This window comes from Pogona vitticeps, chromosome 7 (genome assembly GCF_051106095.1).
Source record: "Pogona vitticeps strain Pit_001003342236 chromosome 7, PviZW2.1, whole genome shotgun sequence".
Classification (NCBI taxonomy): domain Eukaryota; kingdom Metazoa; phylum Chordata; class Lepidosauria; order Squamata; family Agamidae; genus Pogona; species Pogona vitticeps.
Window position 1 is genome coordinate 25422199 of NC_135789.1, and position 14296 is coordinate 25436494.

The window sequence follows — 14296 nt, forward strand, 5'->3', positions numbered from 1 at the left end:
TTCACCTGATGGTTTTATTTTTCCCTGTGTGTATTTAAAATAAACCTTATTCTTTTTATTGTTTAAAAATCCATCCCTGGTCTGTGTGACTTCTTACAGGGAATGGTTGGTGGCAGCTTAGTGTAACTGTGTGACAGATCCCAGTAGGTCTGGGTTTGTCGCCTCCTTGGCCAAGTAAGGAGACCCTTCTGGATCACAGTGGGGAACAGCAGGGGGGGGGAGGCTCAGGCATCATCCGTACAGCCCAGGCGTTCTCCCCATTGGGATCTCTCCATGTCAAGCCAAGGAAACCCGGCTGGGGCATCGATTGTGTTGCTTTCACTTCCGGCCTCGCCAACTCACTCTGGAGAAACGGAGCAGACATTCTCTAGGGTGGGAGAGACCGAAGCGATGGAGCTGGGACAAAAGCAAAAAGGCTCACCTGCTAACACAAGAGAAGCTCCTGCCGTGACACCAACTCACACTCAGCCCTTGAGGAGGTTCCTCTTGGCCGCCTATAATATTGCTTTCAGCCCTAAGGGTTTCTAAGGAATCGGCGCTAACCGAGGCCCTGGGTCAGAGCTGACAAGCCTCTGGGTGCAGCAGGGTCTATCTGAAGCCCGGGGGGGGGGGCAGGTTCTGCTTGGCCCAGGATGGAGCGAGTTCAGCTCTTGTGCTTCCGAGATGGTTGCCTCCAGGCATCGAAGTGCAGGTGAAACCTTTGACACCGGAAGGTTGGTTTTCTTCACAAGCAGCCGGGAGGGAACGTTGAGGGTTTGGCTTTCTTCCTGGGTGGACTTGGGGCTCTAGATGCAGAACCGGGCGAGGAAGGGGGGTCTGTCGTTTCACTGCCCGCACTAGCTGATCCGTGGTGGTTTCCCACCCCAGGGCTTTGGTGGACACCAAGAACCCCCTCCTGGACAAGATCCTGCGTCACCTCCTCCCCCTCCTGCGCTCCTCGCAGGGGGCTTCCCGAGAGCTGGTTCTGGCCTTCTGCGTGGAGGTAAGATCCCGTGGCAGGGGCTGTACAAAGGGAAGATCTGGGGAGGAGAGAAAAGGGAGGGTGGGAAGCTGGGGGAGCCTCCGTTTGGGGGCTGCTCAGGGCTGGCCTCCTCGGGGGGGGGCTGCAGGAAAAGTCTTAGAGAGTTGTGGCTATCCTTCCCCCTCCTACTTGCCCTTGCAATGGCCAGGTTGGGAGATGTTTTAGCTCTCCCCTCGGTTCCCAGCTCCCAGGGCACCCCTATGTGCTGCGCCGGCCGGAGATCCTCCGCCGCCTCCTGCAGTTGTGGCTGGCCGCCTCCCGAGAGGGGGAGGCCACCGTGCGGTCCCTGTCCGTGCGAGGGCTGGGGAACGTGGCCGAAGGAGCACCCCAAGAGGTAGGTGGGACCGGGGGGAGGCAAAAGGAGGCCGTGGCAGGGGGGAGGAAGCACAAGGTATGGGGGAGTGTGTGCAGGCATGAACACCCCACCAGTGACGCGGCCGCTCAGGTCTAACAAAGCTTATTGCAGACGGGAGAGGCGCCTTGGGCCATCTGCGGGGAAAGGAAAAGGAGCCGAAGCAGGAGGGGCCCAGAGGAGAGGGGCGACCCGTGGGTCTGGCGGGGCCCTGCAGGTCTTCCTTCCGGGGAGCCGGGAGCTCAGCCCCTCCTGCCAAGAGAAAGGTCTTTGGGGCATGAAAGAAGTGCCAAGGCAGCCCAACCCTGATGGGCACGTGGATTCCTTCCTCGGCAGGCCAAGAAGCACCAGGAGGACCTGCTGGCAGCCCTCCTCCAAGGCCTGGGAGACCCAGCCAGCCCGGAGGTGGCCCGGGAGAGCCTGCATGCCCTGGGCAAAGTCTGGGGGTGCCTCGGGAGGCGGCACGCCGGTCGCATGCGCCAGGCGGTGGCCAGCCAGGCTTGCGAATACCTCTGGCACGTGAGTCAGCGGGAGCAGCGGGCGAGGGCTGGGTGGAGCTTTCTAGAGCAGGATGGGACCACACCCTGCCTCCGAGAAACCCTTGAATGAGGACAGAAGGTCACACCCTCGCTCAGTAGGCAGAACATGCAGCCACACTGCTCCTGAAGGAGGAGGCTTCATAGAGGGGTTGTGCCACTGACAGACAGACAGCCGCCAGCCCACCCTTGCCGTAGATGTGTCTGGCTCCTCTTGAGACTGACCTGAGCGGGCGACCTCGAGGACTTTCTGTTGCTTTTGGGCTTCACAGGGAAAGGAGTGGCTTTGGTCTGTCCAGAACTTGAAGTGCCACCCCCAACGTGGGCTATGCGGGCCTCTCTGGTGGCGTTTCCTCCCCGTCATCCCAGCCCTGGAAGGTCCATCTCTCGCCCTCTCTTCCTTCCCACAGCCCGACGACGCTCTCCGTGCAGCAGCCTTCGTGTTCCTCAGGCGGATGGCTGGGGCCACCCAGCCGGTCCATGCCAAAGCCATGGCCAGAGAACTGGGGGGCTACCTGCCCGCTCTCTTGCTCCACTTCCAGGATCCAAGCCCCGACGTGGCCAAGGTGGGAGCGAGTGACCGGACCCGCTTTTGCCCCTTTCCCCCCCCCCCCAAAAAAGGGCCCCAAACTCTTGTCTCCAACGGGCACCCCAAGGCTGAGCTGTCTGTTCCTTGAAGGCTCCCCCAAGACCTGATGCGTCTTGAGTTCCCAGAGCTCAGATTTCCCCCAGGAGGGCTTCTTCTGACAGGCCGGCCACACCTGCCTTGGGTTCTTGGCCATGAACTGGGCTGGGAAGGACCATAAAGAACAGCCGGAGAGCTCAGCTCTCTGGCCTCCCCAGACCCAAGAGAATGGCGTCCACCGCACTCCCTCCTCTCGGGGAGCTGAAGGCCAGGAAGGCTGTGCCAGAGAAGCTCCCCGGCGAGTTGAGAAGGGCCGGAGGAGATGCGTCGTTCTCCCCGTAGGCTGCCATGAGCGAGCCCAATTCGGCCACCTTGCCAGGGCCGGCAAGGAAGGACGGAGGGACGGATCCTGCTCATCTCTCCTTCCAGGCTTCCTGGATGGCCTTCGTCTCGTGCGCCCCTTTCCTGGGCCTGCAGGACCTCGCGTGGGAGACGGAGGTCAGGCTGCTCCTGGCAGAAGACTCCGACGCCTGGCACTCTCGCCTGATGGGTCAGATCTGCGGGCAGCTGGTACGTGAGCCGGTGGGGGCCAAAGCTGCTCACCGGGCCACCTCAGGGTGACAGGAAGATTAATCTCTCAACACGGGGCCTGGGGTCACAGGGTTAGGGAAATTAGAGCCAGGGATGGACGTTACGCATGGAAGCAGACCCTTTCGTTAAACCATTTTAGACAATCATACTTGGGTTCCCTCGAACCCCAGAAAGTTCACATTAGGTTTTATAGCAAAACCCAAGAGTCAGTTGAGTGATGGGTGATCTGTGGGGTCTAATTTCCCCCCCCGCCCCATATTACAAGAGGAGAAAGAAGTACAGTGGTGCCTCGCAAGACGATTAATCCGCAAGACGATTAGTTTTTGCGATTGTTGTTGCGCTTCGCAAGATGATGTTTTCTATGCATGATTTTCGCAAGACAATGATTTTTCCCCCATTGGAATGCATTAAATAGATTTCAACGCATTCCCGTGGGGAACCGTGTTCCACAAGACGATGTTTTCTATGGACGATTTTCGCAAGACGATGATTTTCCCATTGGAACGCATTAAATAGATTTCAGTGCATTCCAATGGGGAACCGCGTTTTGCAAGATGATGTTTTAGCAAGACAGCGATTTTTCACAGAACAAATTAACCTCGTCTTGCGAGGCACCACTGTACCTCCATCTGTTTTGGCCGCACCTCTCCTCTTTTATGGGGCCCCCGTCTGCTCATTTATTTTCTCCTTTTTAAAATCTGGAAACACGAAGGCTGCCCAGCTAACCCTTTCTACCTCCATGTCCCCCCCCCATTTTTTTTCCCTGCACTATCCCTCAGGCTCAGAGAAAGGATCCCACGCTACTGGACACTCTCATGAGGGGGCTGCCCCGATCTATGCACTGTGCGCAGGAAGGGATCCGGCTTGCCGCATGCCAGCTGGCAGGTAGCAGGGAAGGGAAGAAGGGGACCCCAAAGGCTGGCCAGCAGAAGGCGCAGGCAAAGGGGGCCGCTGTTGAATTCCCCTCCCTTCGCAGCTCCAGCCTCTTAGGGATGGGCGCGGGGAGGCGGGGGGGGTTTATCCTCCAGGAAGGAGATCGATCAAGACCAGGCAAGTGGGCTCCTGGATGACCTGAGCCCCTTCTCTTTGCCACCTGGGCGCAAGGTGTTCTGGCAGAGACGATGGATGCGCAGCGCCTGGAGAAACTGGATTGGGAACCTCTCTTACAAGGTGAGTTTTTGATCCCGGCTGCCCCCCCCTCTCGTTAGCAACATAGGAAGTCCAATGGAGAGCCTTTTTGCCTGGGGACAAAGGGAGGAACCCTCCAGGAACCCACTGCCACCATGCTGGGCACATCCATAACCCCAAAGGGTGGCAGCGGCTGCCACAAACACCTCTCCTCAACCTCCGTTTCCAGGGCGACCCTTCTGTAGCTCAACGGCAGGGATCCTGGCCTAGGGAGCGCTTGGCCTTGCCCGAGACCCAACTGACCAGGGCTTCGTCTGTGTCTCCCCCCCCCCCACAGCTCTCCAGTCCCTCTGCCATGACTCTGGCACCACGGTGGAAATGGCCGCCTTAAACGCCCTCCAGATCATCCAGCAGAAGCAGCCAAAGAGCCAGCCCGGGTCAACCCACGGACACCGACGCAGAGCGGGGCGTCTCGGGCGGTTCTTCCAATGGTGGCGAAAGGGTAGCGACAGAGTCCCACTGCCCAGGCCCACGTGACACCCCCACCCCGGGGTGGGCGAGGGAACGGAGGCCTGGGGAGTTGGAAATACAGCTTTTGGCACACCCAGCCCACACGGGCAAAGTGTCCTTCGGGCCTCTGGCTGGCTGAATTGGGAGAGAATTGGGAAGCCAAGCCACGGCAGGGGGCTTGTGGCAGGGAGGGGGCTGGGGGTAAGGAACCCGTTGCCCACGTGTGGCTCCAGAAGGACCCCACCGATTATTTCTGGGGGCTGTTCAGGGTCTCATTTACTGTGCTGTTTCCCAGACACTCCATCTAGGGAGAGCCTTCCAGGAACCTTTTACATTCTTCCTGGACCTTCATCTTTTTTCAGTATCTCTGTACCATGGGATAGCTAGAGAGACTCGTGGCTGGGCTATAGGGCAGAGTGTGGGTCAACACAGTGGCTCCGGAGATGTGGGTCCGTGACAGGACGGACCAAGCAGTTCCAAGTGGGGCTATGATACTCATCTCCTGGGGTGGGATTCTGGCTGGTTCAGAGACCACAACTTTTGATTTATTTTTATTTTTATTGAATAGCCTCTCAAAATCCACGTGGGCAGGAGAACTGAAAGAGAAGGAGAAAAGCAAATCAAGAAATGAATCCCGGGGTCCAGCATAAGAAGAAAGATTTTAAAAAAACGACATTGGCATGCTACGAAAACACAATAAATTAACTGAGAAGGGTGACTTGGGGAAAAGAAACAATCTCTCTTAACATTATTGTTTAATAATCATACATAAAAATCATAAGCAAGAGCATACAACCTTTTAAAAACCCTGAAGATACAAAATAACAAAATCAATGATAGAAAACATGTTCCCCCGATAACACTTGGAAATAGAATTTTTTTTCCCCTCCCTCTATGAAGCCCTGTTCACCTTCCAAAATTGCATTGGCTTTTGTGAAGGTACACATCCCTTCCCGCTTATTAATGATTTTCCTTTGGAGTTGAGACTCCACCATTCTCACAGCCGTTTAGAAAGCTCTCTTCCATAAAGGAGGAGCTTTGTGATGCGGTGGTTAAAGGGCAGTACTGCAGTGAAGACTCTCCCCATCTTGTGAAGGGCAGTCGCATATACTCTTTCCCCGTGGCATGAACACACAGGGGGGGTCCCTCCAGGTTCTCACCTGAGTCCGTCGCCACGGAGGCCGGCTTCACATGAGGTTGTTGCAGAGGTAATAGCCGCTGTACACCAAGGTTCCAAACGACAACATAGCCCCGAGGATCTGCATCACCGCCGATTTATCCAGCCAGAGGGAACTGACTTGAGGGAGGAACAGACCCCGTTATCCTTCCTTGGGCCACCAAGACTCACCACAAAGCCGCCATTGAGAGACAAAGCCAGGCATCTTGGTGGCATTTGTTTAGTTATGTACTTGCTCAGGAAGGGAGTCAGACTGTCAAACTCACTTATGGGAGACCTGACCCTAGGCTTATTCCAGAGCTGTGATTTGGGCAAGTCTTGCCGTCTGAGAAACCAGGCTTGCCAGTACAGGAGGAGGCTAAAGCGGCTGCTGTGACAGTCACTCACCTTCAGCCACCCCTCTTCTAAGGATGGGTCATCTATAACAGTAGGCTGCCGTCCTTGCTCATGGTTCATTTATAATATTACTCAGGTTAATACAGTACAGTACTAGAGAAGGAAATAGGGCGATTGGGCTAAGGTCTGGGTCTCACGCTGTCCCTCAAAGGTTGCGGACCCCATTCAGGCCCACTGGGTCCGCCACAGACTGTTCTTAGAATGGATTGCTGTTAGTGAGGTGGGGGCACTTCTACCTGGAGCCCCCCCTCTCTCAACGGGAAGAGTGCCTCTGAGCCTAAGCAGAGTGCCCGGCTCACACACACACACACACATCTCACCTGACGCCTGCCGGGAGACGCGGGACCTGCCGAGGCGCTTGAGTTCCAAGGCGCCGTCGGGGCGTCCGGGGGCGAAGACCGCCGTATGCACCTCGATGGGGCCGGTCTCCTCGGGACCCCGGAAGACGTCCCGGAGCAGGTCCTCGAGGTGGAGGAGGGCGCCCCTCTCCTCGTCGGGGGGCGGCTGGACCACCACCCCCACCAGGACGGCGGGGGCGCCGCGGCTCTGCTCCCGCACGCCCTCCAGCACCTCCCGCAGGCGCGCCTCCCGCTCCCGCAGCGACGACGCCCGGCAGAGGAAGAAGATCAGCTGCCCGGACGGCGCCGACGGCAGCGGCCGGGCCTCCGGGGCCGCGGGGCCGGGAGGGGGCGCCGCGCCCCGGGAAGGCTCTTCCCCCGGCGGCGGCGGCGGCGACGACGGCACCACGTGGTGGGCGAAGGAGCTGAGCACCGTCTGCCCGCTCTCCAGCCCCCAGGGCTCGCCGGCCAGCAGCACCACCTGCGTGCGCTGCACCACCGCGCCCGCCTCGCCCTCGCAGCCCCGACGGCCTCCGCCCCGAGGCGGCGGCGGCGGCGGCGACGGCGGCAGCCCCTCTCGGCGCTCCATCCCCTCTGCCGCCGCCGCCACCACCACCACCACCGGCGGCCAGCCCGGCGGCGAGTCACAATGGCTGGTGTCACCGCCGGCGTCGGGGCTCCCCCGAAGAGCCCAGCCGCTTTCCAGCCCCCCACCCCACCCCGCCAGGGCAGGCTTGGGCGGCGGGAGGGGGGAGGACCGCTTCCCGAGCCATAGGCGAAGGACGGGGGCAGCCCTTCCCTCCCCCGAGTTGAGGCGGGGCGGGGATAGGGCTGCCTTCGCTCTCCCCTCCCTCTTGTTTTCCTCGGGGTTGCGCCCCGATCCCCGGAGCCCTCAGCCCTTCTCTGGCCTCGCTCCGAGCAGCAGCGAGGGCTAGAATTTCTCCTCCCTTGAAAGAGTGGTTCCACATCACGAAGACTCCGGTGGTGCTTTGAAACCTCAACCCTCCAAACCCCCCACCCCCAAGAACCGCAGTTGGAGGGCGCCCGGGGAAGCTTCTTCCCAAGACACGGGGTCCAAAATGGGTTCAGGACCTTGGAGAGTTCACCCCACCCGGGTCAAGGAAACCACAAGGCTCTGGATGGATCTGGCTGCCAAAGACCTCAGGGGGCCTTTGGGGATCCAGTCCCCCTCGGGTGCCACACTGCGCTGTCATTTCTGATTTACAACCATCCTTCTAAGTTTTCTGGGCTGTCTGAGATGTTCCAGGGAATGGTTTCCACGGCCAAGTGGAGATTTGAACCCAGGTCTCCTGAGGTTCTCGGCCCAAGACTCTGTCCACCGCACACCACACTGTCCCACAGCTCTCCTTTCCCCTGGCACATTGTTGAAGGCCCATGGGTTGGCAGGCCTTTCACGTTTATTTAATTTCATGTATTGGATTTATTTCTGTATATATTGTCTTTGTGGACTTTCTTCCTAGTGGAAGGGGAAGGCTAAACATAAAAGCATCCACTTCTAGTAAAGAAATAAAGAGGAGGAGATAGCAGGCATCAAGATGTCCAGGGGATGATCCCAACGACTGAGCCACCTAAAGCCGGACAGGACAGGATTGCATCCGTTAGAACAGTGGTCCCCAACTTTGGGCCTCCAGATGTTCTTGGACTACAGCTCCCAGAAGCCTTCACCACCACCTCTGCTGGCCAGGATTTCTGGGAGTTGAAGTCCAAGAACATCTGGAAGCCCAAGGTTGGGTACCACTGCGTTAGAAAGATGATGAGATGACAGGCATCCATCCCCACTTTGGAAAGGCTTCCAGGATCATGGTGATGCTGGAGGGCGGAGGCTAAACCCTCTGAGGGAGACTGGAACCAGGGGGGATGGCTTCACCATGCCTTGGGAGGAGGGACTGTGTGTGTGTGTGTGTGTCTGTATGTGTGTCTGTGTCTGTGTGTTGGTATTGTGACATCGAAAGGGTGTCCATGGAGTAAGTCCTCAAGGTGAAGACAGGGCAGGAAAGCCCTGTGCCCATGATCACAGGACATGAGCCAGGAGGGGCAGGCCTCGGCGCAGAAGGCTCCCACCTCACCCCCCGCTCCGCCAGCACTATGCGTCCCAATCCCGAGAGAGAAGGTCCTCCAGGACTTCCAGGTGCTGGTGCAGAAGGTGGGGGGCCGGCCGGAGGTCCTCCTCATTGGAGAGACCCTGGAGGGCAAAGACATCCACGGGCTGATGGCCTCCTTCGTCAAGGACCTGTTCTCTGCCACCTGCCAGCCGGTCCACCCCGGGGACCTCGTGAAGGGGCCCTGCCCCACCGCCCCGTGCACCGTGGGGGGCCGGGAGTGCCAACTCATCTTCTTCCTGTGCCGGGCCTCCTGCCTCAAGGGCAAGCAGGCTGAGCTGCAGAAGGTCCTCAAAGAGGTCAAGCACTTCATCCAGAAGTCCCCCTGCGCCTTGGTGGGGATCATCATGGACCCCAAGAAGGGGGAGGCGGACGCCGCCCGGGCTCAGCTCCTCCGCCTCCTCCGGGGGGTCTTCCCCAAGTCCCCCGGGGCCCAGAAACGGGGCAAACAGCCCCCCGGGGCTGGATCCACCAAGGGCACCTCAGACAAGCCTGGGGCTCTGGAGCTGGAAGACATTGAGGTGGAAGTGGAGGTCTACGACCCGGGACAGCCACGAGGCCACTTGGCCATCATGAAAGCCGCTTGCCGGGCGTCGGAAGCCCTGGCCCAGTCGAGAGGTGGGAGGCCCCTACGTCTTGGGGGGGGGTTCAGTTGGGGCATGGGGGAGAGAGGCTGGGGTTAAAGAAGGATCCTGAAAGGTAGATAGACAGAACTCAGGGGGCGGGCGGAAATGTCTCTGTTTTGCATTCTTTCTCCCTCCCCACTTTCCAACTTCAAGTTCTCCCCCCACCCTCAACAGAGGTGAAGAAGCAGGTGGTGTTCGGCTAGTTTTTCTGTTCAAAAATGAACAGAAACCAAACTCTGCACCTCTTGAACAGACCCACATTCAACAGGTGCAGTTTTTCTCCCTGCGGAGAACACCCTGGTTGTCTGTTTGCCATTTAATATTAAGGACTAAGGGAAGAAAAAGAGGTGGAAGGGACAACCCCCATTCTACTCTGATGTGGTTGAGTACATAAATGTTCTCGGCTTGCACCTTGAGGAGCTAAGCGCCGCATAGGCCAGGGGTGGATCGGAGCCTGAAAGCATCCTTGTCCCCCACCCCTGCAGATACGGCTCGATACTCAATCTTCCCCTCTTGTGTAGAAATTTTGCATTTTCTGTCGTTCAGACCCTACCTGCCCCATTTTGCCCCCAGAATCTTTAGAGCAATGGGTGATTGTGAGCAAAATCTGCACAGTCCCCTCGATCCCATTAACCAGAGGCTTCCTGTGCAGGTTTGCCGGACGAGGGCTCTAAGGAGCATCCGCTAACCGTTGCAGGTTCGTCTCGGGCTATGCAAATCTTCAAGGGCTTTCTGGGAACTGCCTGCCTCATCGGGATGTTTTACGCCTCCTGGTTGTACTACTCCGAATACGGCTTGATCCCCCCCAGCATGATGCCGTCCAGCCTGTTCATTTTTGCCTGAGGTGAGTAGTGATGGAGGAGGTTCAGTCCCCTGCGAGAGCTTGCCAGAGAGGAAGTTTGAATTGGCGTGCTGAGCCAGATTCTGGATCAGACCCAAAGAAAGGCCCCTTAGCTTTGAGGCACTGCTCTTTTTCACAAAGAAGGACGGCTGTCTGACCCATGACCTGAATTTTTAAAAACTGAATTGCACAACCCAAACATTCGGAATGTGGAAAAACGAGAGGTAAAGTTTTTGAGTTCTTGAGCACATTTTTTTCAGGCTGGGCTATGAGAAATAGGGAGGGAGAAACCAAAATATGCAGCCTTCGTCCTGGCCTGCTCAGATGAATGTAGCCTCGAAGCCTGCTGGTGCTTAAATCCCAATGTTGACAACGTCAGAACAAACAATACCAGTATCACCAACTGCATACAGACTACATCTGTATCGAACAGATCTTTTGGGTTTTGGTTAAAACTTGCATCTGTTCTATAACACCAGTCAACATTTTAATCAGTTTTATTGTGCTGGGAATTTTTTGAACAATAACTAATTGTATGCAGTCATGTCCATTCTTATAGACAGCAATTCTTCTCAGGGTATATTCAGAAATGGTTTCCTAATGAGACACTCTTTCTGGTGGTGCTCTAGGATCCCTGTGCAGCTTCCTGTAAGCCCATCAGCCACAGATGCTCCCTCTGGTTGATCTTGCCTGAGCCCCTTCCAGCAGCCACAGCCTGGATTCAGTTCCTGGCCCAGCTGGCACTACGGCCCAGTGGGCTATTAATTCATGATGTGCCATCAAATCGATTCCAACTTGCGGCCAGCCTTTCCAGGGTTTCCCAGTTAAGGATTACTGAGAGGAGATTTGCTTGTCCAAAGCGGCTCAGACTGGCAAGCTGGACCAGCTGTTTAAATTCCAACGTGGAATTTATTTGGGTGGCCATCTCTGCTTTTTGTCCTCATCAAGGCACCTCCTAAAGGGTGTTTGGAACTGGGCAGCCCTGCATCTCAGTGAGAATATCTCCCCGGGAAAGAAAATGCTGTTGTGGGTTTGGCAGGATTTTCTGGTGGGTTTTTCTTAATCCCATTTATTACAAAATTTGACGGTCTTTCGTGGTTCTTGTAAGAGGTATTGGAGTGGTATGAAAACCATGTGGAAAATTACATTTTGTTCCTTGAACTGCACAATCTTGTCCATGCCGACACTTGCAGCCAGCCTAAATCCTGCTGTTTCTGTTGGATTCTTACATAATTTTTTGCAGGGGAGAAAATGTTTTTGACTCATATCTTGACCATAAGAGCTTTATTTCATACAGCTTAAATAGGCTAATGTGCCCAATGCATGTTTTACATACTGCTTTTATTTTAATCAAGTTTTTTTAAGTAATGAAATAACATAGCAAACTCTGTTGACCGGCTGCATTTGGGTTATTGTGTTGTTGTTGTTTTCCCCCCAGATTCTGCCTCCTTCTGGATTTCCTCTGTCCTGCAAAATAAAACCATCAACATGCCACAAGATGTCTATATGGTGATAATTTACTCCTTGTGTTGGAGGACTCACATTACTGGCTTCTGAGGCCTACTTCTGAAAACATATGCAGGTGTTCTGTTGGGCTTCCTAACCTGTTTTTGTCCCCCCCCCCCCAAATCTCCCTTTGCTCTGGCATCTGCAGTCTAGCACATGGGCTTTGTACAGCAATGCCCAGGCAGCTTCGTTGATGCCAGATTCCTTGCCCCTGAAGCACACGCATGCATATATATATTTAAAGTCCCTGTCAGTGTCATTAATGAATTAGGCCAGTCAAAAGTGCGGGCAAATATGTTTGCAGACCTTTGGATTTGACCAAGGAGGCAGTATAGGATGTGAGTCAGGTGCCCCAAATATTTATTTATTCACACATTCTGCTCCAACCGTGTTCTGGCTCTGGGGAACTCTGCACACGCTCAGGGGAACGCGTTTGCTCTCAAACCCAACAGTGAAACCAAGGTCTAATGCTGCACCCTGAGCTTGGTGGAGCTGAGCACCTCCGTCGACGGGGGCTAGGCGCCGAGGCGGAGCGGAAGGCCCAAACCGGACAGCCGCCCCTGCTGCGGAAGTAGGAGCAGCAGCGGAGGTCACCCGGGAGGAGCAGTTGCAGCGGCGGCAGAGAAGGAACGTCAAGATGCGCGTCTACCCGGAGGAAGAGGAGGACGAAGACGGAGTCGCCACCGCGCTCAGGGGCCTCCGGCCCTGAGGCTGGCCTGCTCAGAGGAGGACGTGGAGAGCGTGTTCGGGGCGGCCTCCCGAGACCCAGTGGTCCATTTCTCCCACCTCATGAACAGCCGGAAGAAGCCATTCCATGTAGGCGGCCCGAGAGGAACCCCAGTGGCTGGCCTACAAGGGCGCCCCGGTGGATGCCAACCCTGACCTCTGCTACCGGACCGTGGCCTGGAGGAGGAGCGTGAAGCCAGTGACCTCAGCGCTAGCCCAGAACCGCATCACCTACTCCTGGGGTTATTTAGTCTTCCTGAAAGCCCTCCAGGGATGAATAATTCCCCCCACCCCCATGGGGCTTGATGGACGAAGAAGAGAGGGACAAGCGGGAGGAACGGCTGCTGGATCGGCCCCCTTCCTCGAAGGGAGGAGAGCAAGCTGGGGCTGCATTACAGGAAGAGCTGGCATCTGGCTCTCTCTGAGAGGGAGAAGCCGTTGAACTTTAAAAGCACCCAACAGAAGATTAAATTTGGAACTAGCTGACACCGGGTTGACTAAGGCACACACACACATGCAGGGGGCATCACTTATAGAGGTACAGGGTATAGAAAGGGAAGAAAAACTTAAGCAATAAAGTAAAATAAATAAAACCAGCAGGATGTCAGGGCTCTACAGCGAGACTTTTTGGTTGGCGGAAACATTTGACTGGTACTCAAGACCTCCTAACCTGTCGTCTTGTTCCCTCAATCTGCCTTTGCCCTTCAATCTGCAGTCTAGCTCATGGGCTTTTCTTTTATCTTTTTTAAAAATAAATTTATTAAACAACCCAACAACATAAACCTAACAAACAGTAAGATATAATTACATATTACACCACCACTTTTTCCTTATGCTGCAGTGCCCAGGCAGCTTTGCTGATGGCATCCCCTGGAATCTCCATGAAAAAGGTTCCCATGCTCACAGACCACAGGAAGTTGGCATTTGCTGCAGCTCCTGCTGGTCGTTTGTTTTTTGTTTCAATAGCAAAACTCCAGATTTTGCTGTAGATGTACCTGGGACTAAATACAACAACAACCACTGGAAGTTTTGTGACACCCTTAAGACTAGCCAGTTTATTTTTGTGTCAGTTTCCAGGGGTTACAATGCATGTCTCCTGATGCATGGAGTAGAATTCCACGGTTCTGAAGAACTGGCTTGTAAAGTACAAAATTGTACACAAACCAGTAGTTTTTAGTTTTGTTTTTAGGATAAACTGGAATTCCACATAGAAAAAAGGTAGCTGCGTGCTTGTAAATCCAAAAACTTGGCATGCTGTTTTCAGCCATTGAGTTCTTCAGTAAGGCTCACTTCCAAGATGTAAAGCAATTTTATACCAAATGGGCTTTGTAGGTGTAGCTTTTCCATCCATCTCTTGAGTGTCATTTATTTATTTATTTATGAAATGTATGTCCCTCCTGGCTTTGGGAAAGGCCAACGCTCAGTGCAGTTTACACAAAAGCATAAAAATACAGAAACATTAGTCCTCCAACTGACCAGTCCCCCAGTCCATAACATTTGTCACAGAAAAATGGAAGCACAACCATATCAGAATCAACAGACCACATGACAATGTGCAATAATATGACAAAGTCACAGGAGACAGACAAACCTCAGGAGAGTATGTTGGCAAAATCCTCTCTACAGCTCTGCCTTCATCAGATAAAATGGTCACCCTGTAAGTGGAACCATCAAGTGTTGACAATTTGTACACAAGCTTCACAGTGCCCACTTTCTGACATGTCAGGCGAGAAAGTGGCAAATTATTGCTGAGTAATGAAGACCGATATTTGAGAGAGCGACACCCAACACAAAGAATGTGGT

The 14296-nt window shown here is 55.0% G+C and overlaps 3 protein-coding genes across 5 annotated transcripts; 2 read left to right on the plus strand and 1 right to left on the minus strand.

Moving 5' to 3' along the window:
* The first annotated feature begins 244 nt into the window (after positions 1–244).
* LOC140701741 (maestro heat-like repeat-containing protein family member 2A) lies at positions 245–5507 on the plus strand. 2 transcript variants are annotated; one of them, XM_078379392.1, is made up of 9 exons: positions 359–982; positions 1206–1355; positions 1710–1892; positions 2320–2475; positions 2964–3104; positions 3905–4010; positions 4230–4295; positions 4591–4755; positions 5332–5505. In XM_078379392.1, exons 3-9 carry the CDS (start codon positions 1848–1850, stop codon positions 5361–5363), a joined length of 711 nt encoding a protein of 236 aa, XP_078235518.1. In that variant the 5' UTR covers positions 359–982; positions 1206–1355; positions 1710–1847; the 3' UTR covers positions 5364–5505. The 2 variants fall into 2 exon arrangements, with proteins under 2 accessions (XP_078235519.1, XP_078235518.1); XM_078379393.1 differs by lacking the exon at positions 4591–4755 and having other exon boundaries at positions 245–982; positions 5332–5507.
* On the minus strand, positions 5302–7609 carry LOC140701740 (uncharacterized protein C2orf72-like). 2 transcript variants are annotated; one of them, XR_012080692.2, is made up of 3 exons: positions 6657–7609; positions 5924–6056; positions 5302–5359 (listed from the first exon to the last, which is right to left on the minus strand). XR_012080692.2 is itself a non-coding variant. In XM_072978397.2 (3 exons), the coding sequence occupies exons 1-2, from the start codon at positions 7261–7263 to the stop codon at positions 5951–5953; spliced, it is 717 nt and encodes a 238-aa protein (XP_072834498.2). In that variant the 5' UTR covers positions 7264–7609; the 3' UTR covers positions 5302–5359; positions 5924–5950. The 2 variants fall into 2 exon arrangements, 1 of the variants encoding a protein (XP_072834498.2); XM_072978397.2 differs by having other exon boundaries at positions 5924–6060.
* Positions 7610–8135: 526 nt separating this feature from the next.
* Positions 8136–11756, plus strand: LOC144584081 (uncharacterized protein C2orf72 homolog). Its single transcript, XM_078379391.1, has 3 exons — positions 8136–9412; positions 10073–10264; positions 11700–11756. Exons 1-2 carry the CDS (start codon positions 8716–8718, stop codon positions 10261–10263), a joined length of 888 nt encoding a protein of 295 aa, XP_078235517.1. The 5' UTR covers positions 8136–8715; the 3' UTR covers position 10264; positions 11700–11756.
* The last annotated feature ends 2540 nt before the right edge of the window (positions 11757–14296 follow it).

Coding starts and splice junctions, on each gene's coding strand:
- LOC144584081 (XM_078379391.1), top strand. CDS start 8,716: ATGAGCCAGGAGGGGCAGGCCTCGGCGCAGAAGGCTCCCACCTCACCC. Junction 9,413..10,072: donor AGCCCTGGCCCAGTCGAGAG/GTGGGAGGCCCC, acceptor CTTCCTGTGCAG/GTTTGCCGGACGAGGGCTCT.
- LOC140701740 (XM_072978397.2), bottom strand. CDS start 7,263: ATGGAGCGCCGAGAGGGGCTGCCGCCGTCGCCGCCGCCGCCGCCGCCT. Junction 6,061..6,656: donor CGTCTCCCGGCAGGCGTCAG/GTGAGATGTGTG, acceptor TCCTCCCTCAAG/TCAGTTCCCTCTGGCTGGAT.
- LOC140701741 (XM_078379392.1), top strand. CDS start 1,848: ATGCGCCAGGCGGTGGCCAGCCAGGCTTGCGAATACCTCTGGCAC. Junction 2,476..2,963: donor CAAGCCCCGACGTGGCCAAG/GTGGGAGCGAGT, acceptor CTCTCCTTCCAG/GCTTCCTGGATGGCCTTCGT. Junction 4,296..4,590: donor TTGGGAACCTCTCTTACAAG/GTGAGTTTTTGA, acceptor CCCCCCCCACAG/CTCTCCAGTCCCTCTGCCAT.